This window comes from Dreissena polymorpha, chromosome 11 (assembly GCF_020536995.1).
Source record: "Dreissena polymorpha isolate Duluth1 chromosome 11, UMN_Dpol_1.0, whole genome shotgun sequence".
NCBI classification, from domain to species: domain Eukaryota; kingdom Metazoa; phylum Mollusca; class Bivalvia; order Myida; family Dreissenidae; genus Dreissena; species Dreissena polymorpha.
This window is the reverse complement of record NC_068365.1, coordinates 3,822,563-3,848,001: the sequence shown is the minus strand read 5'-3', so window position 1 is coordinate 3,848,001 and position 25,439 is coordinate 3,822,563. Positions and strand designations below refer to the sequence as shown.

General features: G+C 37.0%; 1 protein-coding gene across 4 annotated transcripts in view; it reads right to left on the bottom strand.

Moving 5' to 3' along the window:
• LOC127850535 (fibronectin type-III domain-containing protein 3A-like) overlaps positions 1-25,439 on the bottom strand; it is a 134,341-nt gene that overhangs the window by 76,567 nt on the left and 32,335 nt on the right. For 3 of the 4 annotated variants that reach the window (XM_052383645.1, XM_052383646.1, XM_052383647.1), the window contains exon 2: positions 23,586-24,517. In XM_052383645.1, the coding sequence (XP_052239605.1) occupies positions 23,586-24,459 (874 nt within the window). In that variant the 5' untranslated portion in view covers positions 24,460-24,517. The remainder of the gene's footprint in view (positions 1-23,585; positions 24,518-25,439) is intronic. The other variant, XM_052383648.1, reaches the window with a different exon arrangement.

The following is a 25,439-nucleotide window of genomic DNA, read 5'->3' as shown; positions in this document are numbered from 1 at the left end:
TCATAAAGATTGGATAATAAATGTGACTTCTACAGTGTTAACAAAGTTTTGTAGTAAATAGCCATTTAAGGAAAAATGCCACGCCCCCTTGCGGCCATGTTTTTTAACTGATCTCAACCATTTTTGAACTTAGAACAGATATTATTAGTTCAAATATTCTGACCAAGTTTCATGAGCATTGGACCACAAATGTGACTTCTAGAGTGTTAACAAGGTTTTACCATACAGTAAAGCCATATAAGGAAAACTGCCCCGCCCCATGGCGGCCATGTTTTTCATTCAACTGAAACCATTTTCGAACTCATCCAAGACATTATTGGGACACATGTTTTGACCAAGTTTCATGAAGATTGGACTAAAAATGTGACTTCTAGAGTGTTAACAAGGTTTTACTATAGCCATATAAGGAAAACTGCCACGCCCCTGGCAGCCATGTTTTTCAACCAACCGGAACCATTTTCGAACTCGTTCAAGGTATTATTGGGACACATGTTCTGACAAAGTTTCATGAAGATCGGACAATAAATGTGACTTCTAGAGTGTTAACAAGGTTTGCTATATATAAAACTGCCAAGCCCCCTGGCGGCCATGTTTTTCAATCATTTTCGAACTCGTCCAAGATATAATTGGGACACATGTTCTGAGTAAGTTCATGAAGATTGGACAATAAATGTGGCCTCTAGAGTGTTAACAAGGTAAATGTTGACGACGCACGACGGACAAAAGGCGATCACAATAGCTCACCATGAGCCTGTTGTGCTCAGGTGAGCTAAAAAAATGAAATTAGGAAATTTAAAGTCGTACAATTGGGATTTTTTCAGACAGCAATTTGGAAATGTTCACATTTTTCCCCATTCGGAAAGTGACATTTTCAGATATATAATAAAAAAGGAAAATCACTGCATGTATTCTGTCAGTGGTAATAAGTAACAACCATAAAATTTAAATTGAATTTCTACATTAACAGTTCACAATCTTTTTGTTATTTTATTTGTTTGAGGGAAACCTGTATCTAATCTATCTTTGTACAACATGGAGCATTATTCCGCTTAAACGCTGGTCATAGTTATAGGCCTTGGTAAGATACTGGGAAATCATCTACAGAAGTTGTTGCAGGCAAACATTAATCAAGAACAGCAACAACAAGAGCTGTCTCCATAGGATGACATTTGCCCCCCAATAAACGCTTTGATAGAAGTTATGAGCATTTTTTAAAACCTAAACGCATATTTCGAAACCTAAACACGGACCCTAAGTTCAAAGTCAAGGTCAAAGGGGTCAAAATTAGTGTGCGTATGGAAAGGCCTTATCCATATACACATGCATACCAAATATGAAGGTTACATCTGAAGGGACATAGAAGTTATGAGTATTTTTCGAAACCTAAACGCAAATGTGTGACGAACAGACGGACGAACAGTGCGACTGCTATATGCCACCCTACCGTGGGCATAAAAATATGCAGGCGTCGACATACAGTCGACTCAGTGAATAAACAAGAGGGCCAAGATGGCCCTAGTTAGCTCACCTGAGAGGAGTCGGTTCATTCAATATTTACCAAATATCAAACTTGACCTAGATATTGTCCAGACAAACATCCTGGTCAACTTTCATCATTATTGAACCAAAACTCTTTGTAAGATTTGACCTGGTGACCTATATTTTGAGTTAACCCCCCTTACCAAACATCAAACTTTGCTTACAAAAATAAATATTATGACCAAGATTCATAAAATCTGAAACAAAATTGTGACCTCTAGAGTGTTAAAAAGGATTTTGTATAATATAATGAAAATTTGGACAATCTAAAGGCACTAATTATGGCATTAATTATGTGATATATATAAAACCAATCTTTTCACCAAGTTTCATGATGATTGGGCAAAAAATGTGACTTCTATGTGACTTCTAGAGTGTTCACAAGCTTTTTTAAATATAAATATGAGAAAACTGCCCTCCACCCCCCCCCCCTGGCAGCCATGTTATTCAACTGACCGGAACCATTTTCGAACTCAACTCTCATATTAAGCAAACCAATTTGTTCTGACCAAATTTCATGTAAATTGGGCCATAAATGTGAATTCTAGAGTGATCACAGGCTTTCTACTGCCTCTCCACAAAAAACTAGGGCCAAAGTAGGGCAAGATTTTACCAAAAAGTAGGGCAAAGTAGGGATTTGACTGTTAAAACTTCAAAAGTGTCAATTTTTCTAATAATTTTCTCCAAAATCCAATATAAAAATCTAATGCAAGAGCCAGCTGCGCAATTCAAGTAGATAAAAACAAAGGCGGCCAGCATCTATATGTATTGATTTATTGAACATAAGTGACATACTGGTCAGAGTGCAAAACTGAAACCACTAAAATGTGTGGTACAGACAATGTCTGTACTGCAATCGACTTCTACATTTTATGGGGGTAATAACAGTCACAATCTAATGATAGTGGTCAATCAATTATCAATTAATTACAGGGACCAGCTGTATCGAAGACCACTTATTAGAAAGATAATTACAGCTGGTAAAACAGAAAACTTCAAAAACAAGAAATGTGTCCATCCGACACAGATGCCCCCAACTCCAACTTTGTAAGTACATAAAAGCATAATCATGTAAATTTTCCATACAATTGGATGAAACCCAGGATTAATGCCAAAGTTTACACAGCTAAAGTAGTAAAGGATAGTATGCCTAAGATATTTTAATACAGTTTGATGAAAGTCAAATGAAAACTTAAATGTATAGAGTGGACAATGCTAAACAAGAGTGCCTAACTGTCACAAAATACGCTCGTTTGAGGGTTGGGAATACTTTGGTGAAGATCGGATGAAACTACTTGAATAAGAAAGCGGACACCATGCTGAATGTTTAAAACGCACTAATTGACCCCGTGACCTAGTTTTTGGCATGGCATGGCCAATGTTTGAACTTGACCAAAACATCATCTAGATACAACTTCTATCAAAGTTTCGTGACGATCGGATGAAAACTTCTTGAATTAGAGAGTGGACACCAGCATGCTCAATGTTTAAAACGCAATTAGTGACCCTGTTACCTAGTTTTTCGACCCGGCATGGCCCATCTTCGAACTTCGCCTAGACATCATCTACATACAACTTCTGACCAAGTTTGGTGAAGATTGGATGAAAACTACTTGTATTAGAGAGCGGACACGAAAAGTTTGGCCGACAGACGGACAGACTGACCGACCAACAGACAGTGCGAAAACTTTATGCCTCCCGTTGGGGGCATAAAAATTGAGTGTCTTCAATGTGAAAAAGTTAATTTCAATGCAGATCAGTGATGTTCAGATATTCTGTGTTTTTTTCAGATGTTCATTTGTGTGGCACTACAAGTTAAATTTAACATAATTCTGCAGTATTTATGAAGCAAACTGTTTCATTGATTGCATTTTTTTTTTTTTTTTTTGCCAAAAAAATATTCATGTATATATAAGGCCAGCGTTTCTCCTCTATATAAAGTTGGTACCGTAAAACGGCACCATTCCCAATGAGACCATTTTTCCCAATTTCAAAATAAAAAATCCCAATTTCACAAATAAAAATTCCCAATTCACAAAAAAATCCATTTCATAGAAAAGAAAAATCACCAAAGATTTGCTTACGCAAATGTTAATCCCTTTTGTCAAAACATCGCAGTCTACACAATGAGGTCAGTGTGTACCGGCTAAGCGTGTTTACACAACACCCAACACTTAATCCAGTTTTGTCCGCATTTTTCAGTATTGTATACAGCGTACAATAACTGCTTCATTAATGAACCATCGAAAAGACTGTTACGATAAAGATACAGCATGTTTAATGGAAATTAATTTTTTAATTTAGTTAAAATGAATAACAACATTTTAAACCAAAATTAAAAGATTTCAATTGTCTGTACGCTACATAGTTTTTATACAAAAATCAAGGCGCCTATGCTTTCCATGCGGTAACGTGACGTTTAACATGAGCGGCTTAATTTTTGCTTTTGTCGAGACAAAGAAAATATGCATGTGTAATGTTTTTTATGTGAAGTTAGATTTTGATAACGTTGCATTAACATGAAGATTGAAAAGTGTGCTTTGGATTACAAATTTAATAATGTTCATTTGAGAATGCAACCAAACATTTACAGTTTTAGTTAATTAAATAATTAATTATGTGTCAAAACGTTTACGTATTGAAATACGAAATAAATGTTTTGACAATATTAAGCATGAAATGTACAATTTCCATGAGGAATGCACCAGGTTGCCATCAGCAATCTAACTAAGTAACTGCCATGATTTTTTCGTGGAGGAGTACACCGTAATGACTGATAAGTGTGGTACATGTAGGTATAGCAACGCCAACAAACTGCCAAAAAGCCACTGAAATTATCCATTGGTAGTGAAACTGTGTATTCACGCACAACTGATTCACAATCGTTCGCATCTTCAGTGCCTTGTAACCAATTTTGATGTAATACGAAAACAGCCTAACAAATTACCGGTGCCGATTATCACTCGCGCATTTATAAAATTTGGACTTTAAAAATTGGGGAATATGTATTAAATATCAAGTCCAGTGCATAGTTGTCAGATGTAGATAATAGCAGTGTTTCGTCGATGGTCAAGTCTACTGACGCAAACCTGGTTCAATCAGAGGCAGGTTATCTGAGGCTACGAGTCCCGATTTAGACAGATCATACCATCAAGCACTGTTTCAGTAAAAGATTGTTTAGTTTAATAAACTCATTGTTTTGTGTTAAAAGAAACATCATTTCGTAAGAAATCACTCACCACTTTGATGTCAATAATATGCAACTTATTATTTGTACATATTTTAAAACGTTTTCAGCATAATTAATAAATTTCCCAATTTGGATGAAAATGCCGCTAATTTTCCCAATTTGACCGGCACCAGTACCATTCCCAAAGTGGTGAGGAAAAACGCTGAAGGCATATTAAGTTCATTTTAAATAACAAGGGGATATAACGTGATTTATAACATTTTTTACATTGCAAAAAAAGTAGATAATTTTGGGTGGGCAAGTGAAATTGTTGAAGATTCTGCACTTGTTTGATATCTATGAAAATTTGGTACTGAAAAACACCTTTATTTGTATATCCCTTTTTTCCATCACAAAACAATAAATCCATTAGCACAGGACACTAACCTGACGGCCTTCTGTAAGCTTAGTGCTTACTCGCCAAAACAAATGTGACTTCTAAAATATTCACAAACTAATCCTTTGTTCCACTAGTAATTTGATCTAGATTTTGACCCCACAGGGAAAACACTACACCATGTCTCACTGGGCAATAACTTTCGCTGCTGTGTGTTCAAAAGGTTGATGATGAAAATGATGAACAACAGAAAAAAGTCAAAACAAAAGCCAACCAAAAGCATTTTGCGCTTAGGTGAGTAACAAACAGGTTAATTAATAAGTGCTATCTCTTGAAAAGTATTTAGTGTCAACACTATGCCTAACACACTTCAACTGTTTTGACAGGAGAAAACTGCAAACGCAATTATGACATAAAACTTTGCATTTTATGTATTTAAAATAAGGCGATGTCATAATGCCAATTCCACAAGCCAGCGATTTTCCTCCTTCTTTATAAAGTACCGGTAAACGGTACTTTCCCAATCGAACGAAAATTCCCAAATTCCCAAAACGGTACTTTCCCAATCGAGCGAAAATTCCCAAATTCCCAATCGGCATCTGGAAAAATCCCAATCAGCGTTCGAATTTTTTCTCAAAACGATAGAAAGTTTCGTAAAAAACCAACTTTCGGCGAGCGAACAAAGAAAATCGTATAGTTGTGTGTAACCACGCGCTCGATTAATTTCGGGTTTTATTATTCAGCGCATTCAATCAATAGAGTTGTTACTGTTTCCGGTTCTTTTGCCAGGCAGCCAGCGTACTGTTTTACGTCGGTTTGTAACCTTATCGTAGTTTGAAATGAGTCATAATAGCAAATATTATGCCAAAAAACCAATCGGAACCATCTATCACAGGACACATTGACAGCAATAATGATGCTGTGCAGGGAGGGATGCAAGCAACTGAGTGATGATCAAACATCAAAGATTGTTGAAATTTTCACAAAAATGAAAGAGAGAGACATTGCTTTAAAAGAGATTAAAACAACTAGTAATTGATTTGGTGTGTTCTTTATAATATTTTGTTATTTATATAAACTTTATAACTTAATGGTCATTAAGGCATGCCTGCAAATGATTATTTAAATGGGTATGTTCAATTAAGTATGAACTGTATGATGTATTCAATAAGACCCAAACTTCACGACGCGATTTTCCCAATTTCAGGATTTCACGACTCGATTTTTCCCAATTTTGAGGTTTTCACGACTCAATTTTTCCCAATCGGACCGGTACGGGTACTTTTCCCAATTGGACAAGGAAAATCGCTGCAAGCTTATATAACTATCAGTAGTATGTAGCCTAGATCAAAAAGGCCTACATTTCAAGGTGACAACTTCAATTTTCAGCTGTATCCAAGGAATCCACAATTTGTTGAGACAGATGTGATATCTCTCAAAAAGTCTTTTATTCCCAGGAGGTTGCAGCTTTCAGATGAAAAAATATCATCAGCATATATCACCCCCTTCATGCAAAAAAGTACCATGTGACATTTAAATTAGAAGGGAGATAGTACCTTTTTGTACCAATGGGGCGATATATTCCACCCCACCCCCAACAGTCAGTCTCTAGACTTCCAAAGTGCACTATGGCAGCACAAATCTGTCCTTGTATGCAAAGGATGAGGCTGAGTGTCTATAAACAAAAGAAAACCCTGAACCAGAGAGGGCCTTAAATCAGCTGAAACTTTTTCTCGGTCCAAGAGGACACAAGATCTCTGAAAGCTATTAAGCCTTGTTCTGGGACAGCAGGGTTTAATGCACCTGCATTATACATATAGGGTGTTGTCCGATATTAGCCTGAACGTCAAGTCCCCACAGGCTTATAAGGGGTAACTGAAATCTCTTCTAAACAAAAATCAATTTTTGCCAGAAAGTGTTGTCCCTGATAAGCCTGTGCGAAGGGCACAAGCTAATCTGGCATCACACAGAATGCACAAACAGCCCAGTTTCACACAAGCTAATCTGGCATCACACATAATGCACATACAGCCCAGTTTCCCACAAGCTAATCTAGCACCACACAGTAAGCACACACAGCCCAGTTTCCCACAATCTAATCTAGCACCACACAGTATGCACATACAGCCCAGTTTCCCACAAGCTAATCTAGCACCACACGTAATGCACATACAGCCCAGTTTCCCACAAGCTAATCTAGCACCACATAGTAAGCACATTCAGCCCAGTTTCCCACAAGCTAATCTAGCACCACACAGTAAGCACATACAGCCCAGTTTCCCACAAGCTAATCTAGCACCACACATTATGCACATACAGCCCAGTTTCCCACAAGCTAATCTAGCACCACACATTATGCACATACAGCCCAGTTTCCCACAAGCTAATCTAGCACCACACATTATGCACATACAGCCCTGTTTCCCACAAGCTAATCTAACACCACACATTATGCACATACAACCCAGTTTCCCACAAGCTAATCTAGCACCACACATTATGCACATACAGCCCAGTTTCCCACAAGCTAATCTAGCACCACACATTATGCACATACAGCCCAGTTTCCCACAAGCTAATCTAGCACCACATAGTAAGCACATGCAGCCCAGTTTCCCACAAGCTAATCGGGCACCACACATTATGCACATACAGCCCAGTTTCCCACAACAGGGTTCGACACTAAGGCACGTCCGACAGACATTGTCTAGTAAGATTGGTGGTCGGGTTAGTAAAACTGCAGGCTAGCTTGTCCGACTGGTCGTACATAAAAAAATCTATACTGATTCATATAACTATAACTAACTGCTGTGAAAACCTTTATTTTTAATGTGTAAAATTACTCTCGTTTCCATTATTTACATTAAAACAAAACTAGCGTATTTAAATAAAGGCGGAGCATTCACATGATTCATCGCTATTTTTAGACGCAAAGGAGAGCTTCCTGCAGAAATTGCTTGTTTCCATTGGATAAGTTGTAATGAATATTAATGATTTTCTGCAGTGTCGTAAAACTGTAGAGCATGATTTTACGACTTCTATCGAAAATCGGTATCGTCAATGTAAACATTTTTGCGAAGCAGACAACAGAATGTAATTTAAAGAATGGCTTTGTTCAAGTTCGGATTTTCGTCCGACAAATCAGTTAATAAAAAAGAATCCGACGCTTAAACTGACACGAAATGAAATATGAAAAAACATCAATGAGAAAACGTCAATTTTATCCTAGATGGAAAATCGAGTCAGTTCCCATGGCTTGAATTTGACGAAGAAAAGCAAAAAAAAAAGTTTTATTTTTTTGTTTTACTCTATGCATAAAAAAAATCTGGTGTTCACTGATTATTTACTGATAAATCCTGATTAAACAGTTACATGACACAATTGTGTTAATTTGCTATGTCATTTATGGTCTAGTAGACATCAGTTTCGGGCTAGTACATTTTAAGAGGAGCTGGTCCGACGGTCTTGCTGTAAAAAAAGTTAATGTCGAACCCTGCACAAGCTAATCTAGCACCACACAATAAGCACATACAGCCCAGTTTCCCACAAGCTAATCTAGCACCACACAGTAAGCACATACAGCCCAGTTTCCCACAAGCTAATCGGGCACCACACAGTATGCACATACAGCCCAGTTTCCCACAAGCTAATCTAGCACCACACAGTATGCACATACAGCCCAGTTTCCCACAAGCTAATCTGGCACCACACAGTATGCACATACAGCCCAGTTTCCCACAATCTAATCTAGCACCACACATTATGCACATACAGCCCAGTTTCCCACAAGCTAATCTAGCACCACACAGTATGCACATACAGCCCAGTTTCCCACAAGCTAATCTAGCACCACACAGTATGCACATACAGCCCAGTTTCCCACAAGCTAATCTAGCACCACACATTATGCACATACAGCCCAGTTTCCCACAAGCTAATCTAGCACCACACATTATGCACATACAGCCCAGTTTCCCACAAGCTAATCTAGCACCACACAGTAAGCACATACAGCCCAGTTTCCCACAAGCTAATCTAGCACAACACATTATGCACATACAGCCCAGTTTCCCACAAGCTAATCTAGCACCACACAGTATGCACATACAGCCCAGTTTCCCACAAGCTAATCTAGCACCACACAGTATGCACATACAGCCCAGTTTCCCACAAGCTAATCTAGCACCACACATTATGCACATACAGCCCAGTTTCCCACAAGCTAATCTAGCACCACACATAATGCACATACAGCCCAGTTTCCCACAAGCTAATCTAGCACCACACATTATGCACATACAGCCCAGTTTCCCACAAGCTAATCTAGCACCACACAGTAAGCACATACAGCCCAGTTTCCCACAAGCTAATCTAGCACCACACAGTAAGCACATACAGCCCAGTTTTCCACAAGCTAATCTAGCACCACACAGTAAGCACATACAGCCCAGTTCCCCACAAGCTAATCGGGCACCACACATTATGCACATACAGCCCAGTTTCCCACAAGCTAATCTAGCACCACACAGTAAGCACATACAGCCCAGTTTCCCACAAGCTAATCTAGCACCACACAGTAAGCACATACAGCCCAGTTTCCCACAAGCTAATCTAGCACCACACATAATGCACATACAGCCCAGTTTCCCACAAGCCAATCTGGCACCACACATTATGCACATACAGCCCAGTTTCCCACAAGCTAATCTAGCACCACACATAATGCACATACAGCCCAGTTTCCCACAAGCTAATCTGGCACCACACATTATGCACATACAGCCCAGTTTCCCACAAGCCAATCTAGCACCACACAGTATGCACATACAGCCCAGTTTCCCACAAGCTTATCTAGCACCACACATTATGCACATACAGCCCAGTTTCCCACAAGCTAATCTAGCACCACACAGTATGCACATACAGCCCAGTTTCCCACAAGCTAATCTAGCACCACACATTATGCACATACAGCCCAGTTTCCCACAAGCTAATCTAGCACCACACATTATGCACATACAGCCCAGTTTCCCACAAGCTAATCTAGCACCACACATTATGCACATACAGCCCAGTTTTCCACAAGCTAATCTGGCACCACACAGTATGCACATACAACCATAAGGTTATCTTAAGACCTCTAAGAAAACAGCATAAGTAAGGTAAATCAATTCCCATGGATGTATGACTGTTAAAGTGAGGTCCCTATTTTATTAGAATTTAGTGTCTCAGCCCAATTGTTGTTTTGTCAACCACAAAACGAATCTTGTTGAAATTATTAAATGTTTAACCTTGATATTTTATTTCTTTACAATTGTTAGTAGGGCTTCGACTTTTTTTTTTATTAGTTTACAAAAATTATTTTGAAAATGGTCCATTGGGCGGTCGAAAATCAGCTTAGGCGGAAAGTGTTGTCCCTGATTAGCCTTTGCGGACTGCACTGTGAGGCTTATCTTGGACAACACTTTACGCACATTAAACCTCACAGAGCACATCACAATTATAAAACTTAAGAAAACACATAAAAGGAGATGACTTATAATTTCCGTGAAATTTATTTTGTATTGTACTTCAACTGATAGGGACCTCTTGTTTCATGCTTTGTATTGCTTTTTGAATAAGTATATATAAATAAATACCCAAAATAAACAAAATGTACATGAACAGGAGTTTAACAATCCCATACATGAGAACAGTATATACAATCCTTAATGAATCACATATATGTACATGCTATTAAATACATATATATTTACCAGGGTGTGTCCTATGGGTCATTAATATTTAGAAATACAGCATAATTTCCTTATGTCAATGCCGTTTTTATTCAATCAACTTGCTACATTTTGTGGTCAACCAATTTTAGTTATCATACATGGTTAGATACATTTATTTGATTTATCATACAATTCACATTTTATGAAGAAAAAAAAACATGTTTAGTTCTATATTTGATTGTTGTAAGTAAAATAATTGAATTAAATGTCAATTTTATGTTTCTTAGCAAACATCTTTATTAAAATTCTAATCAACTCAATATTTTAAACAATAATAAAAATAAAAATAAACTTGATATATTTGTCTTTTTTAAGTTATTCTTGAACATTTGTGGTTTGGTTAAAATAATATGTTCTTTTTCCTCAATTGTATACAAAAAAAGTAAGTACATTTGTGAAGTCACTTTGGGAGGGGGGGGAATCTTCATAAATTTTACTTTTACAAAGACCTTGTCTTCTGAAAGTGAACTCAGGCATTCATGAAAAAAGCTGGTCTTCATTTCCAAATGTGAACTCGATAAACAAATGATGTAAATGCATAACGAATACTGAGACTCAGTCAACAGCTCCGTATAGAATAAGTGCTCATTATTTATGAATTGCTCCTGACACACACTGACACAGACTTCTATGAACTAAGTTACTAATTAACTGAAAACAGGAAGCAATCATATCCGGGCATGTTAATTACGCATTCCTCTTATCAAGTCTAACCCGAGGATGTAACTCATGAGAGCATTTGTCAAGACTCCGGAGCTACTACAGGCCAATGGAAGTCACTTACAGATTTTATACCGGTACATTGAATGGAATAGCCCTTTAACACTTAGAAATGTATTTTAATACATTTGGAAGTCCCTTACTAAAGTTAAATTTAATGGAAAACCTTTCTTACTAGATTAAACTTTTAACCCTTTCCCTGATAGATGCATATATTCCTGAGTCTATCGATTCCCAGATACATGCATTTATTACCGTCTCTATCGATTACAGCATACATGCGAATTTTTCCGTCTCTATCCATTACCCGATAATCCCGTTTATTCCCAATGTCCATTTTCAAATGCAAATTCTGATTGATATTGACGACAAAAGTGCTCAAGACAACTCATAAACACAAACATCGGACATTTTTCTAAAGTATCAAATAAATTTCGGCATATGTTTCTATTTAAAGATTTGATAAATAGGTGTCCAATCGGGACAAGGGTGTTCAAACATGCGTAAATAACATAATGTGGTGTGAGCGCATCGTGTACAGTTAATGTTCTGTTACAAATTGTAGCCAGAAATAAATACATGTATATGCCCATGATATTTTCGTGTCAGGTCTTTGTTTGGACAAAAAGAGCGCGAAAATAAGCGTGGGTATATTTATTTATACACAAAAACTGCTTAGCGCAGGTAACAACGTAAAAGCTTCGTAGTGAATTTCCATTTAAGTATCGGGGTATCTCGCAAATGATTTTGACATTTTCTGAATAAAATAAAAGTCAAAAACGCTGTATCATTATCATCTTTTAGTTCGTTCAATATTGCAACAATTATTGTACTGTATCTGATTGCACACACAGTGCCGTGTACAGTTCATATTTATTTACAACGACCAATTAACAGCGTCATCTATATTTAGATTTCATGCATCATGTATAAGTTATTTTCTGGAAATTGGGAGAAAGTAAAAGCGATTTTTCGAAAATAATCCAATGTTTTTTTTTCATTTAATTTGTCAAAATTATTTATATTTCGTGTTGTCTGTGTATGTTTGTTTGGTTCTCATTTGTTTTAAGCAAATCTTATGAAAAAAATAAATATCGTAATGGTAAATGTTTATAGCAAGTCCCCTTTTCGAGATCATACAGGAGAATTACTTCGATGTTAACTGACATGTACAATACTTGTTTTGACAGACGACACGTGCTAATCTAAAGTTTGTGTTTGGTAATACACAGGATATTGGATTTTTGGTGCTTGATTGAGCAATAAAACAAAGACGCAGTCTGCGGTTTCCAGTAAGCCTTTTGTACTGACCAACATAATAATTAATAGTGCACATGCTTATCTAACATTTAGGGATAAAAAACACGGGTCCTAGACACTTTGTGCTTGTTTGGGCCACAAAACGCAATCGCGGTGGCTATTTTCAGTAGCACATGCGTTCAGAAACTAATGCGTTTCGGTAATAAAGCAAAGAGATTATGATCTTAAAACTGCATGGAGTCTGAAATAAAACAAAATGCCGACAAATCAAAAGATAAATCGCCTAATGTAACAATTCAATATTTTAAGGTGGGGTTCTCACTGCATTTCTTGTTGCATTCGCATACGCTTGTATTACTTGTTATAACTTATATCCTCTTATTATTAATTAGAATACAGACTAAAATTTATATGGTTGGAATGAGAATTTATTTCTCTACAATATTTACATTGACACAAATGATGTGAAATGCAAGGAACTAAGTGAAAATTAAGCCTAAACAAGACAGGTGTAACAGTTGAGAATGTTTCCATTATTTTCCCAATAACCCTATTGAGATGGTGTAGTCAGGCTTATCAGCTGTATATGGAGTCACTGTTATCAGAACAGCGACTGGTATTGGCCTGGAGTGGCAGATCAGATAAGAGGTCTATCAAGGAAAGGGTTAAGGAACATAATGGTCATTTGTGTCTTTTTGTTAAATGCTGCGCTACACAATTCAGTTCTAACTTAAATATGTTGTAAGATCAGCAGAAGACATGGTTCATTTGCATAACTGTAACATCAGTAACACAACACCAACACAGCAACTTCTGTGACTCAAGCTAAGGAGAAAGGTCAATGAAGCATAAAGGTTATCACATCATCTTCCACATTCCTTTAGAGCATTTCATGTGAGGTGGTTGACCCCCCCCCACTGGGTTGACCCTTTGACCTCAAAACAACATAACCATCAGGAAAATTAATATGGGAAACTTGACCACTGAGCCTATACAAGAGGGCCTGAGAGGCCCAAAGTCGCTCACCTGAGATAACAAGATATTATTGGGACAAATCTTCTGACCAAGTTTAATGAAGATCGGAAAATAAATATGGCCTCTAGAGTATTACAAGGTTTTACTAAAGCCAAATAAGGAAAAATGCCCCGCCCCATGGCAGCCATGTTTTTCAAGCAATCATAATTATTTTCGAACTCATCCAAGATATCATTGAGACCAATCTTCTGACCAAATTTCATGAAGATTGAACAATAAATGTAGCCTCTAGAGTGTTAACAAGGTTTTACTAAAGCCATATAATAGCCATATAAGGAAAAATGCCCCGCCCCTGGTGGCCATGTTTTTAAAGCAACCAAAACCATTTTCGAACTCATCCAAGATATCATTGAGACAAATCTTCTGACCAAGTTTCATGATGATCGGAAAATAAATGTGACCTCTAGAGTGTTGACAAGGTTTCACCATAGCCATATATAAGGAAAAATGCCCCGCCCCGTGGTGGCCATGTTTTTCTACCAACCGGCATCATTTTTGAACTTGTCCAAGATATTATTGGGATGAATCTTCTGACCAAGTTTCATGAAGATTGGACAATAAATGTGGCCTCTAGAGAGTTAACAAAATTTTACTATAGCCAATTTAGCCATATAATGAAAAATGACCCGTCCCTTGGCAGCCATGTTTTTCAAGCAAACATAACCATTTTCTAACTCATCTAATCATCCAAGATATCATTGAGGCCAATCTTCTGACCAAATTTCATGAAGATTGGACAATAAATGTGGCCTCTAGAGAGTTAGCAAGGCAAATGTTGACGGCACACGACACACGACGGACAACGCACAACGGACAAAAGGCGATCACAAAAGCTCACCATGAGCACGTTGTGCTCAGGTGAGCTGAAAAACCTTTATAGCCATGTTTCAGAAGTCATCAATAAGCTTCAAAACAAGGGAAGGAAGGAGTCAGGTGGTAAACCAAGTCAACATATAAATTCGCAAGTACTTATGTATACAACCATAATATACTGTAGCAATAACAAGAAGAAAAAATAAATGATTTTTTGTACTGGTAGGTAAGCCCCATAATTATTATAAAACACACACGCACATGCTGCTTTGACAGAGGACATACTATTAGGCAGGGGAGTCCTGAGGGGGTAAACATGTGATAGTCAAGATGGCGACATCGATGCTGAGACAGGTATTTTTCACCGTTTTCAACCCATTATTACTTGTATTGATTGTTTAAATGCCACTCACTTTTTGATGTGTACCGCATTTATGTACACGGTTATGCTGCACGCAATGTGAAATTTTGGCACTGATTTCAGACATATTCAACGATTTATTCTTAAATCTTAAGATATAAGCACAAACTTCAAGAAAAACTGTCTTTAATGCACTAAAATTTTTTGCAAATGTGTTCCAATAATTTGAGATATTTGAAAAGTAAAGTTCTTAAAAGTGTGTTTACATTCTGTCCAGTCCTTGTTTAAACCACTGTAAACCCATTGATCACGCACATCCTGATAACTACAGGCCACTAATTAATTTGAAAAAAATCAAAAACAATATCCAAATGACTAGAAACTTTACATATGTCTTAAAATTAACTTGGCCACTTACATTTTTCAGTTTGGCCTAAGAATGATCGATGGTAGCAACACAAAGGACTGCTTGAAGAAACAAACCTGTTTTCAATCACTCACATAAATAATGGATGTAAAACATCAAAATTAATGGCACACCAAGATAGATTCAATGGCTAAACTATTTGTTTAAGGAACTGCTCAATGCTGATTTATATATTAAGACCACAAACATTATTCAAGTGAACCTCGCCCTAGGGAACCGGCTTAACCCTTTGCATGCTGGGAAATTTGTTGTCTGCTAAAATGTCTTCTGCTGAATTTCTAAAATTAGCATTTTCTTCGATTTTTTTCAAAGAACACTATCAGAATAGCAAACAGTTTGGAGCCAGATGAGACGCCACAAAACAAACAGTTTGGATCCTGATGAGACGCCACGTTTTGTGGCGTCTCATATGGATCCAAACTGTTTGCAAAGGCCTTCAAATTCTGGTTCCAGCGCTCAAAGGGTTAATGTGTAAAGTGTGGTCCTTTATTAGCCTGCACAGTCTGCAGTCTCTTAATACAAATCAAAGCGCTGAAGGAACTGAATTTGTTTGCTGTTGTATAATCTTAGACGCAACTCAGTTTTCAAAATTATGTTATAGGTTTTTATATTGCAAGTTTGAAATGATCACAACCCATTCAAATTTATAAAGAGTGTGTCTTAAAACGCAGGTCGAGATGTGTGGGTTTTTTTTTTTCAAATCATTGATACAGCTAATCCGTGTGCACAGGCTAATCTTATTTGACACCCGTTTTCCCTGAAAGCAGCCAATATGTACAGATTTCAATGATAAACACTAGACTGGCCAACGTTGTCTTACTACAAGTTGTTAAATACACTCTATGTACTGTTTCAGTGAGAACAGGTAGATGCGGTGATTAAAGCAGACTTTTTTAGCATTATCGTCTGCTAAAGTTTACTGGAGTAATCCACACAGGCAGTCACGTGTTACGATTCCTACCGTACCTAAGCCCATAATGATCCATACTGATTTGCAAAATTGCGTCTGCATTATTTGTGAGCTTTGCTCACAAATAAAAATTGAGTTAAGGGTGGAAAGTGTCTTCCATTATAAGCAAGACTGCACAGGCTTATCTGAATGTATTGGACTACACATGTACACTTTATGCACATGCAGTATAGCCTTATTTTCCTTCCCATAGCGCCCAAAAATTATTTGTAAGGATCTGGCCCCAAAACTACACAAGACCACAATCTCAATCTTAGTCCCAACTTAAACATATTGACCAATCAGAATGCATGTTACATATGAGAATTGATTTTCATTGGTTAAATATTTCAGAAAGGGACAATAATTTGGCTTGTGACTGGTTGTAGAGGTCGCACCACATATATGGGAAAACACCTCTTTCTTTTAACAAATATTTTCATCAAACAGGATAAACTGATGGCTTATAATTTCACTTTCCAAAACATCCTGCAAACCTTTATTTACACTTTAAAGACCATTACAAAAAATACCAGCAAAGAATTCGAATCCAAAATAAATTGAAGGGTAAACTTCTGAAAACTGCATTTTTTTTTGGGTGGAAATTCTCAACAGAATATTAGTGTTACTTAGCGAAGATAGAATTTGATGCATCCAATCTTATAAAGCCTTATTTAGTTATTATTATAGAGATATCATTGTGAGAAAGATACTTCACAAAGGTCTCTTGTTGACTTTTACCAGAGAGGACTTTTTAAAACCTAATGATTCACTTTAACTGCTGTGCAACCTTTTTGAAGCCTTCTGGTAAATGGCAGTTCTTTTTGAAGGGGGAGTAATTACTTGTGATTAAATACATTACAATAATGTGGGGGTAATTATTCCATTGAAAAATCGTTATAATGCAGACACATATTACCTGAAGAACTGCTTCAACCAAAAGATAACAGTCTGTTTGAACATAAATTAAATGAAGACTTTCAGATATAAAATGGCAATTTCAAAGGATTAATGTTAAGCCTTTTCAAAAGAATGTAAAAAAATATGAGGCTTTTTACCACACATTATATGACATTATAATATGGCAGAAGTGCACTTCTATGCACATCACAAACTATAAAGCTAGGAAATTTGGAAGAATGCAGTCTATCTACAAATTAGCAAATAGCTTAATACCTTGTCCTGAGACTCCTGAGTGAAGATCATAAAACTAAAGCAAATTTAATTGAGTAACTTACAAGGCAAGAATGCAAGAATGTAACAATATCATTGTAATAAAAGTAAGTTTGGAGGACAGGATTTTAAATTATAAACAATGACTGAGTGACCGAATTCCGATACCTATAATACTTAATTATCATAATCAGCTGACACTTTAAATATTAAATATTCTCTTAATGATCTATTCCGAGACATTAAGTATGTATTCACGGTTCATGTAAGCAGTGATATTATACTGAGCCTTGCTTGTCACGACCTGTCTTCGCAACAATACATCACTCAACTTCCTGTAAAAGGTAAATCATGTCACCAAAAAAATGGTGTCAGACAAATACGCTTATACAGCATTTCTTAGAATTTGGCAGTGGACACTTCTTCTGTCCCAGTATCGGTTACATGTATTTTTCAATGTTTAAATACCCATTAGGCACACAAAAATGCTACAAATCCTATTGATTTTCACAAGAACACATTTATTTTCATGTTTCACTTCAATACTTTGTTTGTAAATGCCGGAGATTTATGATTACTGGAGATCAAATTTTACCAACTTAGTCAATTTAGTCTCTAATCAGTCAAATTTGAGCCATTAATTATACAATCAGCACATTGGACAGAGCCATATTTGAATGTCAAGAAAACGCTTTAGACCGAAATGGAAGATTGGAGAAAAAATGGGAGCAAAGACCCACCCGGGTTATATTATTCAGTGTTTTAACAGAGCAGATTATATTGGATATTCAGTGTATAGCCATATAAGGAACAAGGGACAAAATTGTCACAAAACCAGGTTTTCATTGTGAAAAAAAAATCTGATAAAGGGAGAAAACTCAAACTGAACTTTTGAAATGAACAAACAAAATTAACCCCCTTTGTAAGTTTGTTTAAAAAAAAAAAATCTATTATTAGTCGTGGCGACCTTGACATTGGAGATATTGACGTGATTCTTTCGTGCGACACACCGTACCATGATGGTGAACAAATGTGCCAAATGATTTTAAAATCTCACAATGAATGACATAGTTATGGCCAGGACAAGCTCATTTATGGCCATTTTTGACCTTTGAACTCAAAGTGTGACCTTGACCTTGGAGATATCGACGTAATTATTTCGCGCGACACACCGTCCAATGATGGTGAACAAATGTGCCAAATGATTTTAAAATCTGACAATGAACGACATAGTTATGGCCCGGACAAGCTTGTTCCGCCAGCCCGCCAGCCAGCCAGCCAGCCAGCCAGCCCGCCAGCCAGCCAGCCAGCCAGCCCGCCCGCATTCGCCAATCTAATAACCAGTTTTTTCCTTCGGAAAACCTGGTTAAAAATGCCCAAGCCCCCGGCCGCCATGTTTTTCAACAAACAGGAACCATGTTCCCACGCAGCCAAGCTATCTGACTAGAACAAATGTGCTGACCGAATTTCATAAAGATTGGACAATAAATGTGAATTCTAGAGAATTAATTTTTTTTACTATAGTCATATAGAGAAAAAGCCCTGCCCCTGGCAGCCATGTTTTTCAACAGACAGGAACCATTTTCAAACTTATCCAAGGTATCATTTGAACAAATGTTCTCACCATGTTTCATATAGTTTGGACTATAAAATGTGACTTTTAGAGTGTTAGCAGGATTTTACAATAGCCATATAAAAAAATGCCACGCCCCCTAGCTGCCATGTTCTTCAACAGACCAGAAACTCATCCAAGGTATATTTAGAACAAAATTTATGTTCTTACCAAGTTTTATGAAAATTGGACAATAAATGTGACTTTGTGAGTGTTAACACTGATTTACTGTTGCCAATTATAAGGAAAAATGCCCCGCCTCCTGGCATGTTTTTCAACCAACCAGAACCATTTTCGAACTTGTCCAAGATAACATCGGGACAAATCTTCTGACCAAGTTTCATGTTTGTCAACAGACCTGAACCGTTTTCAAAGATATCTGAGAAAAAAAATGTTCTAATCAAGTTTCATGACGATTGGAAAGTCAATGTGTCTTCTAGAATGTTCAGAAGGTTTTACTATAGTCATGCAAGGAAAAATGTCCCGCGCCCTGGAAGCCATTGTTTTTTAACCAACAGAACCATTTATGAACACATCCAAGATAACATTTGGACAAATCTTCAGAACAAGTTTTGCAACGATCGGACAATAAAGGTGATTTCTAGATTGTTAACAAGGGAAATGTTGATGACCCACGACTCACTTTAGATTTATAATGCCCAATGGACAAAAGGCGATCACAAAAACTCACCATGTGCTCAGGCGAGCGAAAAACATCACAGACACCTTCCTAAGGCAATAAAAATACTTGTTTCCAGTTATATGACCAAAACAAGACTCAAAAGGTAATAAATTTATTTACTTCTACCTGTACAAGATGTTCATTCTGCAACTTAATGTCTTTTTAAAACATCTTCACATGCATTACTACTTAAAGTAACTACTAAAATTTCTACTATCAAATAAGCCACTTTTTTCACTCTAATAACATCTCATTTTTAAAGATCAAAACATTAAAAGAGAACAAGAGACGTGTTTGTCAGAAACACAATGCCCCCTATTGCGCCGCATTGAAGCCATATATTTGACTTTTGACCTTGAAGGATGACCTTGACCTTTCACCACTCAAAATGTGCATCTCCATGAGATACACATGCATGCCAAATATCAAGTTGCAATCTTCAATATTGCAGAAGTTATTGCAAAAGTTTAACCAAGGTTAAAGTTTACCACATTATGACAGACAGACAGGCCCAAAACAATATACCCCCCCCCCCCGATCATTCAATGCGGGGGCATAAAAATATCTGACCAAGTCTATGAAATGTTGAAGGCTTTATGATATATCATGGTAGGTATGGTAACCAGAAACAAATAATAATGATCTGTATACCTATTGCTAACAATGCACATATTTAGTGATTAATGAATCTGAGAGGCCTGTTTTCTGATGTTGCAAGATAATAAAGACAGATACAGTAGAGTTTAAACCAAGCATAAAGATGGAAGCACTGATCTATGGGTCCAGATATGCTGGTTTAATTTCCAGAGTCCGATACTGGTGACCTAGATTGTAATTTTTTTCCACAAGCTATGGGGTCTGTTATGTGGCGTGAAATTAGTTCTAAAACATATGTGAACAATTAAGAGCAGCATAAAACACATTTATATCTCTGTGTTTTCTTGTTTTGGTACCTTTGTTCTAGCAGGTTTTTTTTTTCTTCTTTGTGACCCGCCGAAAATCGGCCCTTTCCCCTCCGATTTTTTGTTCCCCTCAGCTGGTAAATATTCCCCTAGATTTCATTTTCCCCTCCAAAAAAAAAAAATAATATTTTTTATATTTTTTTTAACCTTTAAATATCATAAAAGTTAACCTAATCCAGTGAAGAAAATTGAAAAATATTGCATAATTTAATTTTCTGATTCCTTGAATTTGTTTTAAAAACAGTAAAACATGCTTAATTGGTTATTTAAGACTTTCCTTATTTTCCTCAAAATCCTGCGTTTCGTGTGATTTTTTCCCCCAAAATCCGGCGTTTCGCGCGATTTATTTCCCCTCAAAAAGGCCAGGCCCTTTCCCCAAAATCAGATAAAAAACCCTGGTTCTAGTCTCTTGGCACAATGAACTACAAAAAAGATTATTAGATTATCTCAATTATGAAAGAGATCCTAAGTAACCAACTGTTGGAAAACCATACAATGATTAATGGTCTTTTAACACTGACAGGAAGGCGTCTTTTTGAAGATATTCTCATCTTTTTTCCAGAAAAATAATATACAACAAAACAGGATTTTAACTAATTCATATACATGTATAAAACAATGGTGTATTTTACCAATGAAAAAAATTCTATGCATCAAGCGTCAAGTAAGAGTTGTTCCCCTTCAACTTATTGTTCTGACACCAGTCAAATAGTCACAACAACAGTCAATGCAATGTCCAGCTACGAAAAAGAAAAGCCTGACGATGAATAGAAAAAGTGGGGTTTTGTTATTTGTTGGCTGAAGTTAACCCTATTTGCAAAACCGAAGGGCCTTGGCCCCATTCTCAAAAAGGGCAAAATAAACACTGACCTTTGACAGATGCAAGTTTAGCAGTCCTGTGTCTAAAACTGGCAAAACTCAGAATAAATTAACCCATTTATGCCGAGTGGACTCTCCCATCCTTCTAAATTGGATCAACTTATTTCCCAAATTAGGTATGTCAAGTATATTTATTTCTATATTTAGAACATTCTTACATAAATTCTTTTAAGCAAACAGCGTAGACCCTGATGAGTCATCTGGGTCTACGCTGTTTGCCAAGGCCTTTTTTCTAGGCATAAATGGGTTAACCCTTTGCATGCTGGGAAATTTGTCTTCTGCTAAAATGTCGTCTGCTTAATTTCTAAAATAAGCATTTTCTTCGATTTTTTCAAAGAATACTATCAGAATAGCAAACAGTTTGGATCCTGATGAGATGCCACGTTCTGTGGCGTCTCATCTGGATCCAAACTGTTTGCAAAGGCCTTCAAAATTCGATTCCCGCACTGAAAGGGTTAATCCCAATCATTACCCCTTTGCCACTCAGATACATATTTACACGCATTTGTAGTCCCTAAGAAACTTAATTTTAATCAAAGGCCTTACTTACTAGATTCAAGTTTTAAAGGCTCTCTTTCATCCCTTATTTACTGATGAGCAGCAAACAGCATAAAACCTGAACAGAATGCGAATTACTCGCAGGCTGTTCTGGTTTTATGCTGTTTGCACATAGCCATTATCACTTTGCTTCTGAGTGGGAAAGGGTTAAATAATAAACTGAATAAAAACCCATAGAATATGACCTGCTATCCACTTGCAAAAACCTGTGCTACATTTGACACATTTCTAGTTGCCACAAAACACACACTCTAGTTCTGAAATGTGGGTCAACAAGCAACCTGACTGCAGTCTAAAAGCTCAGATCAAATCTACAATTATTTGGTTTAAAAAATTGCATTTAGTTCTGGACAGCTAACGCAACTATGCAAAAGAAAGTGGCTGTAAAAATGTCAGACACTGGAAGGGAATTAACAATATTAACCACTCAAACATCCTGAGAGGAAACTATTCTTGTAAGCTCCCTAGACACAATTACTGCTTGACATCTGGTTTTCTTAGGCACTAATGAACAGCATTCTTTTGTTTTTCATCTTCACCAAACAAAAAAAACAACAAAGAAACACTTAATTGGAGTAATAGGCGAGTTCCTATGTTATTGCCTCTGTAATGGTGACTTGTTTTTTGACAACTGTTTTTTTATACTACCACTAGGCGATATCGGTGTAATTACAATAAAATACAATTGTGCTCTTGGTGGTAGAGGTAGTGGTAGTGGTGTTAATGATGATGATGATGATGATAATGATGATGATGATGACAATGATGACCAGACAATGATACAGTTATATGTAATTCCTGTAATATGATGTAAATTAAGACCAAATAAATAATAAAGGGAGGCAACTGCATAGAATTATAAATATATTCTTAACAAGTTATTTCCCTTTTTATTTTCTGATGTTATAAGTGAAATCAGTCAGAAGAATAACACTATGCTTTCCACGCAAATTGCAAAGATTTTGTAGAAAGAAAGTACAAAATGAGAGTAATTTATACTTTCTGTACATTAAAAAATATACCCTTTAAATGAGTGGTTTATATCAAGTGACTGCTAACATTTAATGAAAAAAATTGTATGCACTATTGTCAAGTCATCTATAAACTCTGTTAATATAATAGTCAATTTAATGAAAGAGTTATGTCATAATTTTGGGCAAAAAAGTTACATTTTGCCATTGGGAAACAGCCTGTAAAAGGCTGTAATTTTGGGGGGAAAAATCACTGACTATGATAACAACACAAATATGTATAAGGTAGGAGTTTTCTTACCGCGAATATGCTGCAACTGGTCATTGACCTTGACAGTGAAGGTTTCCCCGGGAACCACGTGCACATGTACCACATGCTGATGTCCCTGGGTGTGGGATCCATTCCCCAGGGGTGGGGCAGGGTTGGGACTAGGAGTGCCTGTGCCTGTTTCAGAGGGGACCTGGTTGGGGCAGTAATGTGCGTGGGAGTGAACCCCAGGGTGGGGACCCTGTGTGGCGGGAAGGGGGTGGGAGTGGTCTGGACTCGCAATCTGGTCTGCGTCAGGCTGGTTACCGTTTGGTCCCATCGTTCCGACAAACACTCCGACCTGCGGATGTGTTTGGGTCTGGCTATGGTCCGTATCGTGGTTATATGGTGTTGGATCATGTGTATGATGATAAATGTGTGGCTCTTGTAAACCCGATGGTACAAATGTCATATCTGTCTTCGGTTGTTCCTCCGTGTAGATAACGTCCAACTGATGTTGCTGGGAACTAGCATGGGAGGAAACATCAACTTGTTGGTCTCCACTGGTCTCACAAGCATTTTCTGAATAAGTATTTGCTATTTCATGATCAATGTCAATGCTCTCTGTGTTTGTGGTAACAACTGAGTCCCCATTAGCAACGTTTTGATCCATTTCATAATTGCCGGAATCGTGTTCAGAATATTCTAAATCACATGGCGTTGACACCTGAATTGTGTCACTTATCAAAAGGTTATCACTTTCTTGCACTGGTTCAGATTCCATTGTTGCTTTAGTTGTCGTCTCACTGTTCAAGTGTTTTGTTTCACCTTTGGTAACTCCGTTCTCTTCAGGGATCGTTTCAGTCTCCAGCATTCCATTTTCATCTTTTGAAAAATGAACAGGCTCTGAGAAATCACTCGAAGACATTATTTATGGTGCATTTTACTCCATCCTCATGCAGCTGTGTTGGGTGCTATTTCTGTACCTGAAACCAGAAACAAATTTGGTTTGAAATTTAATATCTTGAATGGACTTATATTTATATACATGGAATAGCAAAATATCATCACATGACCTCATATAAAATTAGGCAACTCTGACCTTAATCTTTGACCTTGGTAAATTGTTACAAGAGAGGTGCAAAAAAGAATGCTTTATTAAAGTATGTTATCATAATATCTGCTTTGGTAAGCACAAGACATTGCCAAAGCCTCTAGTGATTACTGCCACATATTAAAAACATGTTAAACAGCAAGACTTTAAAGTATCTAACCAAACCATACTCAAAATGCTGAAAATATTTATTTTATTGTTTCCATCATTTAAATTGAGATACTGCAATATCAACTTTTAGACAAGAGCACCACCTAGCGGGTGCAGACCGCTCATCTATTTTTCTTTTTAAAGGTAAAGGGACCTTTCTCAATACTTCAATCAAAAAGGGGGAGGGGTGGGGATGGAGAGGGGTGTATGGTGTGGGGGTGTGGTCATTTATGACATTATCTTTCAAAAAGGAAAAAAAAAATATTTATTGTTTTTGGGGAGAGGGAGATGCTTGGGTGAGATGGTTGGACAGTCTTTCAAAAATAAAATAATAACAAGAGCAACGCATAACGGGTGCCACGCTCGGCTGTGAAAGCTTGTCAGATTTTTTTTTTAGAGGTCACAGTCACCTTGACCTTTGACCTAATGACCCAACAAGAAATGTGTTTGTCAGAAACACAATGCCCCCTACTGCGCCACTTTGAAATAAAATTTCTATTTATCATTTTGCAGGTATAGACATCATCTCCCTTTAAAGCTTTATGACTTCCCTTGGATTTTGTCCAATCAAACTGGGGGTGGGGGACAAATCAAACTGGGGGTGGGGGACAAATCAATCATTTGAGTTATAAATAATCAAAATA